The sequence below is a fragment of the Schistocerca gregaria genome, chromosome 3 (genome assembly GCF_023897955.1).
Source record: "Schistocerca gregaria isolate iqSchGreg1 chromosome 3, iqSchGreg1.2, whole genome shotgun sequence".
Lineage (NCBI taxonomy): Eukaryota > Metazoa > Arthropoda > Insecta > Orthoptera > Acrididae > Schistocerca > Schistocerca gregaria.
In genome coordinates this window covers 496540939-496556045 of record NC_064922.1, presented here as the reverse complement: position 1 = coordinate 496556045, position 15107 = coordinate 496540939, and the positions used below count along the sequence as shown (strand labels likewise).

General features: G+C 39.7%; 1 protein-coding gene across 5 annotated transcripts in view; it reads right to left on the bottom strand.

Annotated features, from left to right (window-relative positions):
- The window catches only part of LOC126354065 (juvenile hormone esterase-like), a 285547-nt gene that overhangs the window by 119624 nt on the left and 150816 nt on the right, over positions 1 to 15107 (bottom strand). For 3 of the 5 annotated variants that reach the window (XM_050003434.1, XM_050003435.1, XM_050003440.1), the window contains exon 10: positions 10960 to 11204. The exons of the other annotated variants lie outside the window; for them this stretch is intronic. In XM_050003434.1, the coding sequence (XP_049859391.1) occupies positions 11036 to 11204 (169 nt within the window). In that variant the 3' untranslated portion in view covers positions 10960 to 11035. Of the gene's footprint in view, positions 1 to 10959; positions 11205 to 15107 lie in introns of those variants that run through there. 5 annotated transcript variants of the gene reach the window in all.

Below are 15107 nucleotides of genomic sequence, written 5' to 3'. Positions count from 1 at the left end.
CCCCCCTTTAGCTGTCAGTGTACGGAAAAAATATAGTGTATTCAGGTGTTTTTATTTCAAGAAAACGATTTTAAAGTCAGTATAAAACAGGTTTTTAACATGGAAAGGTCTGAAAAGTTTTTGTGGCTACTTAGAAGCCGCCATTTCTCTTCCAAAATATTAAATTCAAATGGCTCTGAGCACTATGGGATTTAACATCTGAGGTCATCAGTCCCCTAGAACTACTTAAACCTAACTAATCTAAGGACATATCCAAGCCCGAGGCAGGATTCGAACCTGCGACGGTAGCAGTCTCCCGGTTACGGACTGAAGCGCCTAGAACCGCACGGCCACCGCGGTCGGCTCCAAAATATTAAAAGTATACCATACCCCAAGTCTATGCCCTCGCTTACAAACTACTGCATGGGCGCCGTTGCCCCCTGTGTCGTTTCAGAATGCCCCCACGTCTGCATCTTTGTTGTTTACTGTATGAGATCCGACATTTTCCCATCCGGAGCTGCTGGTGCTGTAAGTCGACAGAAGTGGCCACTGCCGGAGGTTTTTGCCATTGGAGAAGGGCAGCGGCACCCAAACTAGAGAAGATGCGCCAATACCTAATGTAAAATGCCAATGATAGTCTATCTCAAGGACTGCAAAGTACGTTCACCATCAAGATTCTCGGCATTCGTTGATCGTAAACTTGACACTCTCTTATGCATGATGTATCTTCCAAGAGTGAACAACATGGACGCAGTTAATACTGAGAATAGTGATATAAACTAAAGTATTTTTTATTATATGCGCATAGCAGAAAACTGTATACATAAAATGTCAGTTCCCACTCAAAAAGTATCAAGCAGTGGAACTGTAGAAGACATTAGTGTTCGTTCTCTAAAAGAAGGATGTTGTTGCTTTGTGTTTAATTCCCAAGTGATTTTACTTCTCAGATAAAAACTTATTAGTTTTGTATAACCAAAGTCCCTCAAGTGCTTTACATATTCTGAACATTTCGCTGTTTTCAAAGTATATGATAAACATGAACTCATTTATTAAACTGAAGTATTTCTGTTTCAGTATAACAAACTGGTTGACTGTTGCATTAAGGACATTGTCATCGTATTCTGTATAATTTGATAACAAAATGTAGTTCAATATAATTTAGATTTTTTTTAACGCAGATACGGTTGTCAAAACTTGCTTAGCTGGTGGTGGTATTTCATATATTTACTCAAATTCTAACAACCTACTGCATGTGACAGATGATATTATAAAATGTGTTGAAGATGAGTTAGAATATGTATCATATTCCTATGTTTCCATCGAGTAATAGCATAAAGTGTCAAACAATTTATGCTGCAAGACAAAGGTAACTGTAACCTTACTCTATGTGTTAAAACTGTGGTTTATTGTATAAAAATAGAAAAAAACTTTTATAAATAAATCTATATCTGCAGTAGGTTTGTTTAGGTGTCTTTCTTTTCGTTCCCCCAGTAATTTTATACAATGTTGTTGCATTAGTCAAGCATTCATCACAAACAGAGGAGGGAAAGAGGAAGAGAGCATGTGTGTGTGATGGTACCACGCTAACCAATTCGGGTACAACTTATGTAATTTTTGGAGTTATTGTAGTATTGCTAATACCTTATTCAACATGCCACAAAAAATAATCAAAAACATTTGAACATGGCTGGTTGCCCTGTTTCATTTTAGGTACAAAGTTTTACTGTGATTGGCTGTTACATTTTAATGAAAGCTAATTTTTCCTTATATTTTAAGTTTCCTCCCAGCACCGTCTTGCATTTTTCAAATTTCCTCGCACTGCCACCCTACATTTTTAATTTCCCACCACCACCATCTGGAACTTTCCAGTTTCCCATGCATGCCATCATCGATTGGGAAATGTCCCACCGACCACTATCTTACATATTTTGTTTAAATTTATTACAACCATCTTTTTGGACTTCTATATTTTTTTTTCACCGCCGTCTGGTACTTTTTTCTAAAATTTCCTGCCATCGCCATCTGGGATTGAAAAAATTTCCACTCACTGTGATCTTCATGATGTCATGCAGTGAAGGTCATTGATGACATCATTTGTGCACATGATGGACACAGGATGATCTTCGGCAGGTGCCTGAAGTTCAAAGTGAGCCAAAGTGTTGGTAATATTGTAATATTTGACTATAAATTCACCGAATGATACTTTGTCATATCTGTATACTGAAACAGTCTTTCTGTCGACCTTTTCTTTTGGAATTTCTTCCACATTTATGACAGCTGTATCTTTAACTTTCTTACACTTCCTATCGAATTCAGTTCTGAATGACGAACGTCGGTGAATTTCTTCCTTTTCTCGTGCTATTTCATATTTTCTTCTCTCATTGATCAAATGAAATTTTTATTTCTTTCCTGTTTCTTCACAGTTACTTTTCTTATAGCTACCTCCTTTCTTATGTGTATTACTCGTCATAGGAACATTTTGATGAGGAATACGTTTCAGTGGCCATTCTTGGGGCAAGCACAGATATATTCGTTTTGTAAATAAAAACCACAGCAAGAAAAGACGGTTTTTATTTACAAAACGAACATTCTGATGTATTCATCATAGTGTTATCTACAGTTTCAGTACTTCAGTATCCCAGTTACTTGCAAATTGATTCTTTCTGATAAACTTCAGCCTTCTCTTTGCCATTACTGTGCCTTATATCCTTCTGAGCACAACTGAGAAAACAATGATTGATTTTAGGTGTTCTGTTGTATCATGATTTTATACAGAAGGTACTTTTCTGTGCCTTCTTGCCTTTACCACGTATCTCACCTACTCTTTTGAAGTATTGTGGTATAACTAGCTAACGTTGATTAAAGAACCTCTCCCTTATTCTATCCGTTTCCCACGATTCTACGAATTCCATCTTTTTTTGCACAGTAAATTACCGTTGTAATTCCCAGATATACTCTCTACATCTCATATCAGCATGGATACCTACGCTATAGTGTTGGAGTTAGTTTGGTTTCAACTCTATTGAGAATCATCCTATCTCTGAAATGTTAGCAGAAATCTACTCTTTCCCCCTTACGAACTTTATAAGAACTCTTGATTTCATAGTATCATTTTCAAACAGCTTTTATATTACCCGGTCTTCGATGGCTCACTCGAAGATGACAAACAGGTTCCCTGTCGAAATGTCGTGGTGTGTAGTAAACGACGACTGGTTGCTAGCCTGAAGTTTATTTGAACGTTCAGCTGGTCAGGGAAGTTTTAAAATTAACGCTATACATTCGAGTGGCCAGCTATATTTGTTCTTCCAGTGTTTACTTCAACCACTTCTACCACATACAGTTTCAGATTTTTCAACTCCTTTTTCTGTGTTTCTACCAACCTTGACACATTCAGACTTTTGACATCCCATGCTTCCACTGGTATACTGTTAGCATTCCGTTGGATTTTAGTCATTTCCTCTCTGTCATCTCCTTCTTAGCAGTGCTCCTCTCAGAGACCGGAATGGAAGACTAATTCGGAATCTTTTACAAGTGGATTTGTTAACTTAACTCATGGATACTGCTGTCCAGAGGACAGTCATTTTAGTTTTCAGCTGAGTGGGAGGTGGGGGAATTTGAATCACTTTCTTTAGGTTCAAATCTACGGTGCTGTGTGATAAGTGCTGCTGGCTGTGGAGTAGTTACGGCTCCAGTCGATGGACACCGCTGAATAGCGTCGTTGATGACGTCGTTCATGACTGATGGTAATCTTCGCTGGTTCAATCTGACGAACATTTGGTAATTTTTAATAGTTGTCGATGTTGATTGTCTACACGAGTGTGTCAAAGTCATACTTGTACACAAGTGTGTTAAAAGCTCCGTGAGAGCTGTGTGGTTCAATCGTAGCAGCGTGACAGCGTTTTTACGTTTGTAAATCGACAGCGACCAGTGCGCAATAAAACCGTTCAGTGAAAGTCATGCTCGATACTTCTCAGCAGGAATCTATAAATTCCACTGATCATTAAAGTAACTGACACTTTTAGTTTACATTTCAGGACTGCCTGTTGAAGTGTCGAAAATAGTACAGGCGATTCTCTAAAGTGTATTTTCGTAGAAATTCCTGTAAAAATGAGATTTTACAAATAATCACCAGCAATTGATCAATGTCACACAGGGGGACCCTCACCCCGTCCCAAGCCCCTCCCTTCTCCCCTGAAAAAATAAGATTCAAGTAATCCATACCTCCCCCGCCCCGCCCCCCTCCCCTCTATTATAACTAGAGCATCTCAGTGGATGGCTTCATTTTCTTGAGCTACGCACCATAGGGAGAGGAAGTGGCTATTTGTTAATAACAATGTTATTGTAGTTACTTTAGGTCATATCACTCAAAGTCCAGGGAGAGGAAATGGTGAGGATATTTGTTAATAACAAATTAAATTTAATATTACAAGGGTTCTGTCATTTGAGACACCAGTAGAGACCACATTCAGCCAAATTTGTAGCTATTCTCTTTTTCAACAATTTTTTGTATTCTTCTACATTTTTCATAATTTCCCCAGTTTATCATATATTTCCTCATTTTCTCAAGTTTGTTGTATTTTCTATATTTTTCAATATTTTCCTCGATGTTATGTATATTTTCGAATTTTTTACGTTTTTCAGTTTTTCACATTTTTTCTATATCTTTCCATTGCCTATGCTATTATAACAAATTACCTCAGCGAATTATTTAACAGCAAATACACATTGTTCGAAAAAATGATGTCACTGCAAAATGTTGGTAAATTTATGAATAGCAATATCATAAGGTTTGTTGATTTCCAAGACTGTCTGCCAAAGATACATTGCATGTGAGTAAGAATTATCACAGAACTACAAAACATAGCAAATATAGAAAAATATAAAAAATGTTGGTACAGGAGAGTTGTTATATATCTGCCTGCGTGTGGTCTCAGCTGGTGCCTCAGATTCCAAAACTTGCATTACATTAAGTTTAATTTGTTATACATAAATGCTCAGACCCTTGTCCTTTCCCTAGATCTTGAGTGATGTGACTTAATGTAATTTCAGAAAAACTAATCTGCTATGAACATATAGCTACACCCTTATCCTCTCTCTATGGTGCACAGTTGAAGAATGAAGCCACCCACTAATTGCTCTAGTTATAGAAACAAGATGGAAAAGGGTTGCTTCAATCTTATTTCTAGGTCACTGATAAGGACTACCAGTATCTGATTACACACATCGGCTAGTTATAACCAAGGTCACCTCCCCACCTCCCAACCCTCTTCTAGGGAACAAGCAACAGTAGACCAAGGTGACCAATGGAGACCACTAATCCCTCCTCTCCTCCTCCTCTTCTCTCCCTCCCTGGACCAGTTTCTAGGGAATCCGAAATGATCTTCCCTGAGGTGGCCTTCTATCAGTTTTTCCATTCGTCTGTAATGAATTCGTGTTAATATTTTGCAGATGTGACTTATTAAACTGATAGTTCGGTAATTTTCGCACCTGTCAGCAACTGCTTTCTTTGGGATTGGAATTAATATATTCTTCATGAAGTCTGAGGGTATTTCTCCTCTCTCATGCATCTTGCTCAGCACATGGAATAGTTTTGTCATGGCTGGCTCTCGCAAGGCTATCAGTGGCTCTAACGGAATGTTGTCTACTCCTGGGGCCTTGTTTCGGCTTGAGTCTTTTAGTGCTTTGTAAAATTCTTCATGCAGTATCATGTCTCCGTCTCATCTTCCTGTATGTCCTCTTCCATTTGCATAATATTGCTCTCAAGTACATCTCCCTTGTATAGACCATCTATATACTCCTTGCTTAGGATTGGTTTTCCATCTGAGCTCTTGATATTCATACAGGTGGTCCTTTTTCTCCAGATATCTGTTTAATTTTCCTGTATGCAGTCTATCTTACCCCTAGTGATACACGCTTCTACATCCTCACATTTCTCCTCTAGCCATTCCTACTTACCCATTTTACACTTCCTGTTCATCTCATTTTTAGACGTCTGTGTTCCCTTTCACCTGCTTCATTTATTGTGTTTTTATATTTTCTCCTTTCACTGATTAAATTCAGTACCTCTTGTTTTGGTCAGAGTCCACATCTGCCCCTGGAAATGTCCTACAATTTAAAATTTGGTTCCTAAATCTCTGTCTGACAATTATTTAATCAATCTGAAAATTTCTGGAGTCTCCACGTCTCTTCCAAGTATGGAACCTTCTCTCGTGATTCCCAGTGTTAGCTATGATTAAATCATGCCCTGTGCAAAAGTCTACAAGGCGGCTTCCTCTTTCATTCCTTTCCACCAGTCCATATTCACCTACTAATTCCTTTTCCTAATACTGAGTTCCATTCCCCCATGACTATTAAATTTGTGGCTCCCTTAACTATGGGAACAATTTTTGTCATCTCATAATACATTTCCACAATTTCCTTCTCATCTGCAGAGCTAGTTGGCATATAATCTTGTACTACTGTGGTGAGTGAGGGCTTCGTGTCCATCTTCGATAAAGTAATACAATCACTAAGCTGTTCATAGTAGCTTATCCACATTCCTATCATTTTACTCATCGTTAAACCTACTCCTGCATTACCCCTATTTGATTTTGTATTTATAATGCTCTATTCACCTGACCGGAAGTCCTATTCCTCCTGCCACCAAACTTCACTAACTCCCATTATATATGACTTTAACTGTCCATTTCCCTTTTTAAATTTTCTAACGTAGCTGATCGATCAAGTGAGCAGACATTCTACACTGATCCGTAGAACGCCAATTTTGTTTCTCCTTATAACGACGTGCTCCTGAGTAATCCTCTTCCAGATATCCGAATGGGAGACTATTTCATCTCCAGAACATTTTACCCAAGAGGATGCCATCGTCATTTAATCATGCAGTAGAGCTGCATGCTGTTAGGAAAAATTACAGCTGTAGTTTCCCCTTGCTTTGAGCCGTTCACAGTGCCAGCACAGCAACGCCATTTTGGTTGATGTTACAGGGCCAGAACAGTCAATCATCCAGACTGTTGTCCCTGCAGTTACTTAAAAGGCTGCTGCCCCTCTTCAGGAACCACAAATTTATCTGTCATCTCAACAGATACTCCTCCATTGTAGTTGCACGTATGGTACAGCGATCCATATCACGGAGGCACGCAAGCCTCCCCATCAACGGCAAGATCCATGATTTATATATTCAAAAATTATCAACCCATCATGTGTACTCCCACACATACTCTCACATCACATATTTTAGTTTAGCAGCACTACTTATCTCCCACAAAAATTGTTTCTTCTAATTTCTTTTATAAGAACTGTCTGAGGTATCTCCACTCACTTGCACTAAAGAAGTTGGGTAGTTGCTTGAATACGCTGTTGTTGAGAGGAGACAAAAGCATTGTTGTAGTATTAGGACCCCTTTATCCCAAGTTCAGCAACTAGTGAAGTAGGATGTCCACTACAGGTTTCCATTGTTGGCCGAGGAGCACATCGTGGTTAATGTCTTCTTGTAAACAGCAGCCCTAGTACGGCTAGTCGACCCTCTCACTTCAATCTTAATCCTATCTAAAACATCCGTCACTTCATTTTAACCATGGCACAGAGCTTTAGTTAGATGTGTGTTCCGTATATCGTTTGAACAATTTTTTTATTGAAGTGACGAGGAAAGAGTCAGTTTATATGACATGCACAATATTTAAAAATGAGGTCCAGAAGCTAAAATCTGTGAGAGTGAGCCACAATGACTCAATGTCGACTGACTCGAGTACTAGCTGCCGCGGAAAAGTAAACTATGCACGCCTGAGACTCTGTGAACAGGATGCAAACAAGACATCCTTGCTGCTCCATTGCCAAAGGCAGACTGACACCTCCTAGAAGAAAGTCAATCATTTCTCCATACATACAGTAGTTATTCCGTCGTCCACACGTACTGGTTGTTGAAAGTTAATGGTGATAGGAGAAACACTGGCCTTTAATTCATTGATGAGGCAGTCGAATGTACTACTGATCATCTGCGTATATTCCAAGAATTTCGCTGGTGATCTTCATAGTTGATGTAATTATGAAATTGTTCATGAAGATTCCGTCCTTTCTAAATTTTCGATCCTCTGGCTACATTAGGACGTAGCCTAAGATGCGAATATTGCAGCATACTATTATAAGCATGATTTTTTCATTAGTGTTTATTTTGAACTTTTAATTTTTCTATGAAAGCAATTAATTAATTAATTAAGTACATTAGACAGTCTTAATACGATGATTAGAGCTATGCTCACTGGTTATTAAGTAAAACGCTTTACATACTAGCATTTAACCTTAAATTGTAGAGTTTATAAATTCACGCACATTTCGATTTTGGAATATGTGATGTATATGGAACTGATGCAATGAAACACACGCAGTAACACAATCTGAATTTGTTAAATCTGAAATCTGGCGGGACTTTGTCAGTTTCATAACAGAAAAAATCGTTTGCAACAGTGTTGAAGCAAACATTGAAATAACTTTAGCAGCTTGTCTGTGCAGTCGCAGCTATTGGTCTTGGTGCAACACTTCATAAAAGTCTTGTAAATTCTTGGATTGGAAAAACAGGCCTTTGATCTTATGGAAGTACACTAGCATTCGTTTCATAATACCTCTACTGGCACCTGACTGCCTTGCAGGCTAACCTGTGATGGAGTCTCCGTGATATCATCCCTGTCCCAGCGCTACCAACATTTAGAAAAAGAAATCGTGCGCACGATGGAGCCACAGCCAAACGTGCTTTCCGCATCCATTATTGTCTTAAAGATAAAGTCTGTTCTGGGCAACCTGAGCGAAACCAGTTAACGCCCTTCGTGATCAGACAGGATGCTTACGTTCGTGTCACCTGTCAGAGTCATACCTAGGCGTATCTGGGGTCCCATATAATTCCAACTGCACATCATTGCAAACCCTGCACCAGCTTGAACGTCCCCTGCCGACATGCAGGGTCCATGGATTCATGAGGTTGTCTCTATACCCGTACACGTCCATCCGCTCGATACAACTTTAAACGAGACTCGTCCGATCAGGCAATACGTTTCCTGAGATCAACAGTCCAATGTCGGTGCTGACGGGCCCAAACGAGGCGTACAGCTTTGTGTCGTGCAGTCATCAGGGGTACACGAGTGGGCCTACGACATATCGATGATGTTTCGTTGAACAGTTCGCACGCTGCCATTTGTTGATGGCCCAGTACCGAAATCTGCAGCCATTTGCAGAAGGTTTGCGCTTATGTCACATTGAACGATACTCTTCAGTCTTCGTTGGTCCCATTCTTGCAGCATTTCTTTCTGGCCACACTGCTGTCGGAGATTTCATGTTTTACCGTCATCAACTGCGCCAGACACTTGTCTTATACAGGCGCTGCTGACAGCAGCGCCGTTTTCTGCCTGAGTGCATATCTCTGTATTTGAATACGCCTACTTGTACCAGTTCTCTCGGCGCTTCAGTGTAAGAATTTGTATTACGTGTTATAATGTGTATCTCTAAAAATTTTAATATTATTTTGGTACACAAATAAATAGGAATCATTTGACCACTATGGTTATTTTAAAATGACGTCATGTATTTAAAAAATAAATCGTTTTTTTCCCACAGTGCCAAGACGGTTTGGACTAAATTTAAATAATGTGACTGAATTTAAAAATCTTAAAAGTAAATTATGTCATCAAGCTTTTTTAAAAAATAAACATGTCTTCGCTCCTTTTAAAATTGCAGATACAACACAAAGATGAACAGTTATAGCTTTCTATATACAAGTTAATGGAATGATTAAGAATTCTTTTTGTTTGATTATGGTCTTACTATTTCACGGTATCTCGGATGTTCTGTAATGTCGCATTCGAAGTTGAGTCACAAATGTGCTTAAAATAGTCGTTTTAAAAATATGCAAACCGCTAGACCAGAGTTACAGTTTTGGAGTGTGTTAAGTCTCATTAAGCACGCTGTACACTTCGAAGCCTGTTTGTTATCTCAATTTGCAACAATTCTGTGATACGCAGATACCTGAGTTTGTCAGAAGGACTTTCTAAAAAAAAAGATATCAGTACGATAAACATGTAGTGGCATTCATTACTTCTCAGGAAAAAATCTGTGTACTGTTTGATATTATTCTATTCTGTAATTTGTGGGATGTTTCTGTAGCATTCATTTTCCAGAGGAGCGCAAAATATAACTGTGACACTGTTGAAAATAAAATTAAGTCGAACAGAGGATCAGGAAAGTTGTTTTTTGGATCACAAGAGCTATGAAAACACCTAAAGGAATAAGGGAATGTGACATCAAATAACATACAACAGCAACATAGATGTTTAAATTCATGACTAGGAACGTGTCCCAGAACTTGAGGAGTACATATTGTGGACTAAGAATGCACGACTACATTTCAGTAATTGAAACATCACACCACTTGCTCTAAGGAGATTCCAAGACTTTTCACTATGAAGACTGATTTCGATTTATTTGTGAAATTGTTCTCGGTTTTGGCTGCTAATGTATCCTTTGGTTATACAACAACTAACAAGAAAATTGTTCTACATGCGCCTCCGTACGAGACTTCGATAGTAAAACGACCATCATGGGCAACAATTGATTTCTATAAGAGACAGCTTTTTCAGTAACAATACCAGTGCCATAGCTAAGTAATTGATCAAAACAATAATTAATCATTTTAATTATTGCATTCCAGCTAAATCCTGATGCAGTCAAGTACAACAAGTTCGGTCAAAATCATAAGCAGCCACATACCTCTCAAGTTCAAAAACACATCAGTCTTTATATAAAAACTTTTGCCCTCATTTCCCTGTCATCCATTCTCACACTACACAACGCTTTCAAGTGTTGATTTACTAATTACATTTCAGACTTTCTGTCACAGAGAAACATGGATACGGAATTGCACATTCCTAGTATTATCATAGTGGTAAAATGGTTACAACATATATTACTGCCAACGCAATGAAAACAATTCAAGCCAAGTAATATTATTTGATTTTTAATGTATCCAGTAATTACATCAGTCCACTGGCTTGCTTATGTATCTCCTACTGGGCGGTCAGAGTTCATCGGCGTAAGGCTGCAGCGGCACGTTCGTGTTCCAGAAGTCCATCCGTTCTGCATTCTTGTCGTGGGCCAGCGAAAAGTTGGCCTGCATCAGCATGTAGCTGCGGTTAGAGTTGTTGTATGGTTCCCACACAACTGGGTCCGCTTCTGGAGTAGGTGTCCTGGGGAGAAACGGAACCATTGTCAGAATACTGATAGGAGTATTAACGCATTATCACGCCTCTAATGCTGTTTAAACTTTGCATTCGTAACTGAGTGAAATCACATTTTCCTCTTCTAGCTTTCTGACATACCAAGTGAATACGAAGCACATATTTTCATAGTTACATACTTAAGGGGCGCATATTTGTTTCGATTATGACTTGAATATCTATCTGTGTTTAGATGCTGAAACTGTAACTGGTAGCCTAAGATTCAGGCCCTAGCCCACCACTCCTGCGTTCAATTTCATGGCACCGGTCGTCAATTATTTAACAACTGATACTGAATATTCGTTGTTTTGCTGGCTACATACAGAGGGTGGCCAGAAACAGTCTGAGAAGCCAGTCAGGTTGTCGCGCCCACAAATACTAGGGACCTGCCAGAGACAGTGTCACAAAATTTCGTTTGCTTTTCTCAGACCGTACAAACGTAGCTTTCCCTCACCTAGCTGTAATCTGACTGAAAACACGAACACATGTCAAACACTTTTAAGCTGGGATGAATGTATAAAACTCAGTCACTAGCGAGAATTACCCACATATAAAGGGTGGTAAGAAAGAATCTGGAAACATTGTAAGGATGTGTCAGGAGGGGTTTGTGCTGAGAAATAATTGTTCAGAAACAAAAGCAACACGTTGTGCCGTTTCCGAGTTATTTATCATGGTAATTCACAGACATCTGTGGGTCCGTTAGTTACCACTTGTTCAGATGGTCCTTGCCAGTTAAAATTTGCCTTTTTCAGAAGTGAAAAATTTCAGTTAGGTGAGGGAAAGCTACGTTTGTTCGGTCTCAGAAAAGCAAATGAAATTTTGTCACCCTGTCTCCAGCAGGTATCTTCAACTTGCGCGCGCGATAGCCTGACTGGCTTCTCATACTGTTTCTGGCCACCCTCCGTATGTAGCCAGCATAGCAATGAATAATGAGTATCAGTTGCTAAGTAATTGAGTACTGGTGGAATGAAGTTCAGTGGAGGAGTGGTTTGCGAGGGTCCGATTCTTAGGCTACCAATTACAAAGAATATTACGGGACTGGTAGTAGTTCCACATACAAGTTAGTAATCATTATACTCAGCACAGTAAGTTTTAACGTTTATGTGAGCTCATGAAGAAGTGGACTCAAAGAAGTAGCACGTTTCTGGCCGATAACCAGAATCTTGATAACCAGTTACAAAGAAAACTAAAACATAAGTAGTAATTTCACACATTAGTTATTAATCATTAAGCTTGGTACAGTTTCAAGTTGAGGAGGTGAGGGCCTCAGCCGTTCTGCCGAGTAAATAACATTCTTAAAGAAAAGGAATAAAAGAGCTTTCCCACACTTTTTATATAAATTTCATTAACAGGATTCCTATCCGTAAGAGGTAACCTCCTATTACAAAAAGAACCCAGAAATTTGTGTATCAGTTTACACATAAAAGTTTGTCTTGATTTTCTCAGATTTTTGCAATAAATAATATTTTCCATTCATTTAATGGTTTTCTTACACCAACTAGCTATACTCTAGTACCCAAGTATCCCACTAGTTACATAAGAAAATAGAATATTTTTGTGTCTTTTCCTTACAGCGGACGACTCCAGAAGATATTTATTGTTGAAAGTTTTTCAGGCATTTCTTTTTGGTACATTAGGAGCATCTCTCTGAGTTCTGTAGTAGTGTGGGGTGGATATTGCTTCATGCAGGAGCCAAAGGGTACTTGTCACATCAATCCGTTGCACACCTCAACAACGTAACACCCACAAATTAACCGAAAATGGTGACCCTGCCATACCTAACTATCATCTAACACCTATTCTGATACTGTCCTATGTTGGTAAACTACATATCTTACTTATGCTGGCAGTGTCGTGGCCAACACAGAGAACAAACGCTTCATCACGAGTGACACTAAGATTCGCTAGCGACACAGGTGCCCTCTCAGTGCAGTACTGAGTAGAGACTTTGTTCCTCGCTCTCTGCATACACGCACGAGCGCACTCAGTCCTGCTACCTGTTCCCACTTCAAGAGCATCACTGGAACGACCCCTCTCCATGCAAAAAGCGAAAGGGTATATCATCCGCTGTCTTTCTCTCACTCCTCTGGCTCATTGTATCAGAAAGAGTCCGCTAATCAGCGTTACTCTTACAAACGGGAGAATGGCGCTCCGTTTAAGCCGACCAATCCGGAAATATATAGCACCTACATTAGGCGTTTACTGTCCACCTGTGAGAACTCTGAAACTGCGTACTAGGTCCATCAAAAAATGCATATCCTGGGGCTCTCCCAAACAATGCAGCGGGTTTTGCTTTTAAGGTGAACACGCAGGCCATTATCTCCTTTCTCTGGCAAAAAACTGTTTTGGTGCGTGGGCAGTCAGCTGGCTGGCGCAGCTGCTTGCTAACTCAGCCTCGTACGGACCTTCGAGTGGGCTGGTTGCGTCCACCGAACAAAAAGACCTGTGGCTGTCGTGTCAGCCTCGACTTTTCAAACTTGGTCAGTACTTTTTTTATTTATTTATTTTTTAGATTTGCATATTGATTAAATGGAAATGTGTAAAATTGACTCTACCCTATGGAGTTTGGGCTCGAATGAAGCATCTTGATACGCAAAATACGATGGTGAGGTCGGAATATGTAAGAAATGATGGTCAGGTGACCACGCCACCTTACACAATGTGTAAGAAATGAAATGATCGCATGGCATTGATGACTGGGAAAGCCGGTCTGGGATAGTTCGGCCGCCGAGTTGAAAGTTCTTTCAGGTGCCGCCTCGTTGGGCAACTTGCATGTTCATGACAATGAAATGATTATGAGGACAATACAACACCTCAGTCCCTGAGCGGAGAAAATGTCCATCCTGGATCCGTTACACGGTAGCCAGATGCACCGACCACTGAGCTACGGAGGCCGATACCCGGTACTGTGAGATATACACTTTAAACAAGGTCATTAAGCACTGGGACTCAAATAACTAGCACTTTGGTGGCTGATGGCCTGAATCTTGACTACCGATTAGAAACGCAACTTATCAAATCGCGAAAAATTCTGCACTTACTACTCGGTAAGCGGGAAAAAAAATTAGATATGGGGACACATTTCAATTAGATGCAATCTCGATGTTCTAATACATATTACATCCCTAACGGCACACAACTAACAGTCTTCCTGATCTCGCAAGCCACGTCACTTAAAATTTCACTATTCTCACGATTTCTTATAAGAAAAAATAAAAATCGTGCTGGATCGCGAAATATCCATGTAATTCTGCAAGAATTTGAAAGAATGAGGTTTAATATCAGAATAAATTACATTTTACTGTTGACCTCAGAACATGATACCAGAGGAGTGTTTACAGAATGCGTCGTTCACTAACTGGCAGCTCTGGAAGACTGGTTCCAAATTCCCTTTTTTCAGTGTGTCCAGCTGTATCTGGGGGTGGGGCAAGGCACCATTATCAACTTCACTGCACTGCATGTGAGAACTGGAGTCTGCCCCTGTTGCTGACTATACTTTCTGGCTCTGGCACTACTTACCCACAAGATGGGTTGGCAGTACTGCACCAGGCTCTATGAAATACTCTGAACAGACTGGAGTGAATTTTAAAATGCCTTTGTTCTCTTGTTTGTTCACTTACACACGATGAAGTGGAGAGAATTTGAGCTATGTAAGGAAAAATAAACACAAGTACTCGTTTCTTCTCTGGAGGTTAGCCGGGCAGAGAGAAGTAACAAATGACTACATACGGCCATCCTGCTAAGGCACTTAACATGTGAAAGGTCATATATATGTGCAGACTGAAGCCACAAATGAAAATTTGTACCAAGGCCCGAATTGGAGCCCAGATCTGTTCACTAGGCAAATGCGCTAACCACTACGCCACCTTGACA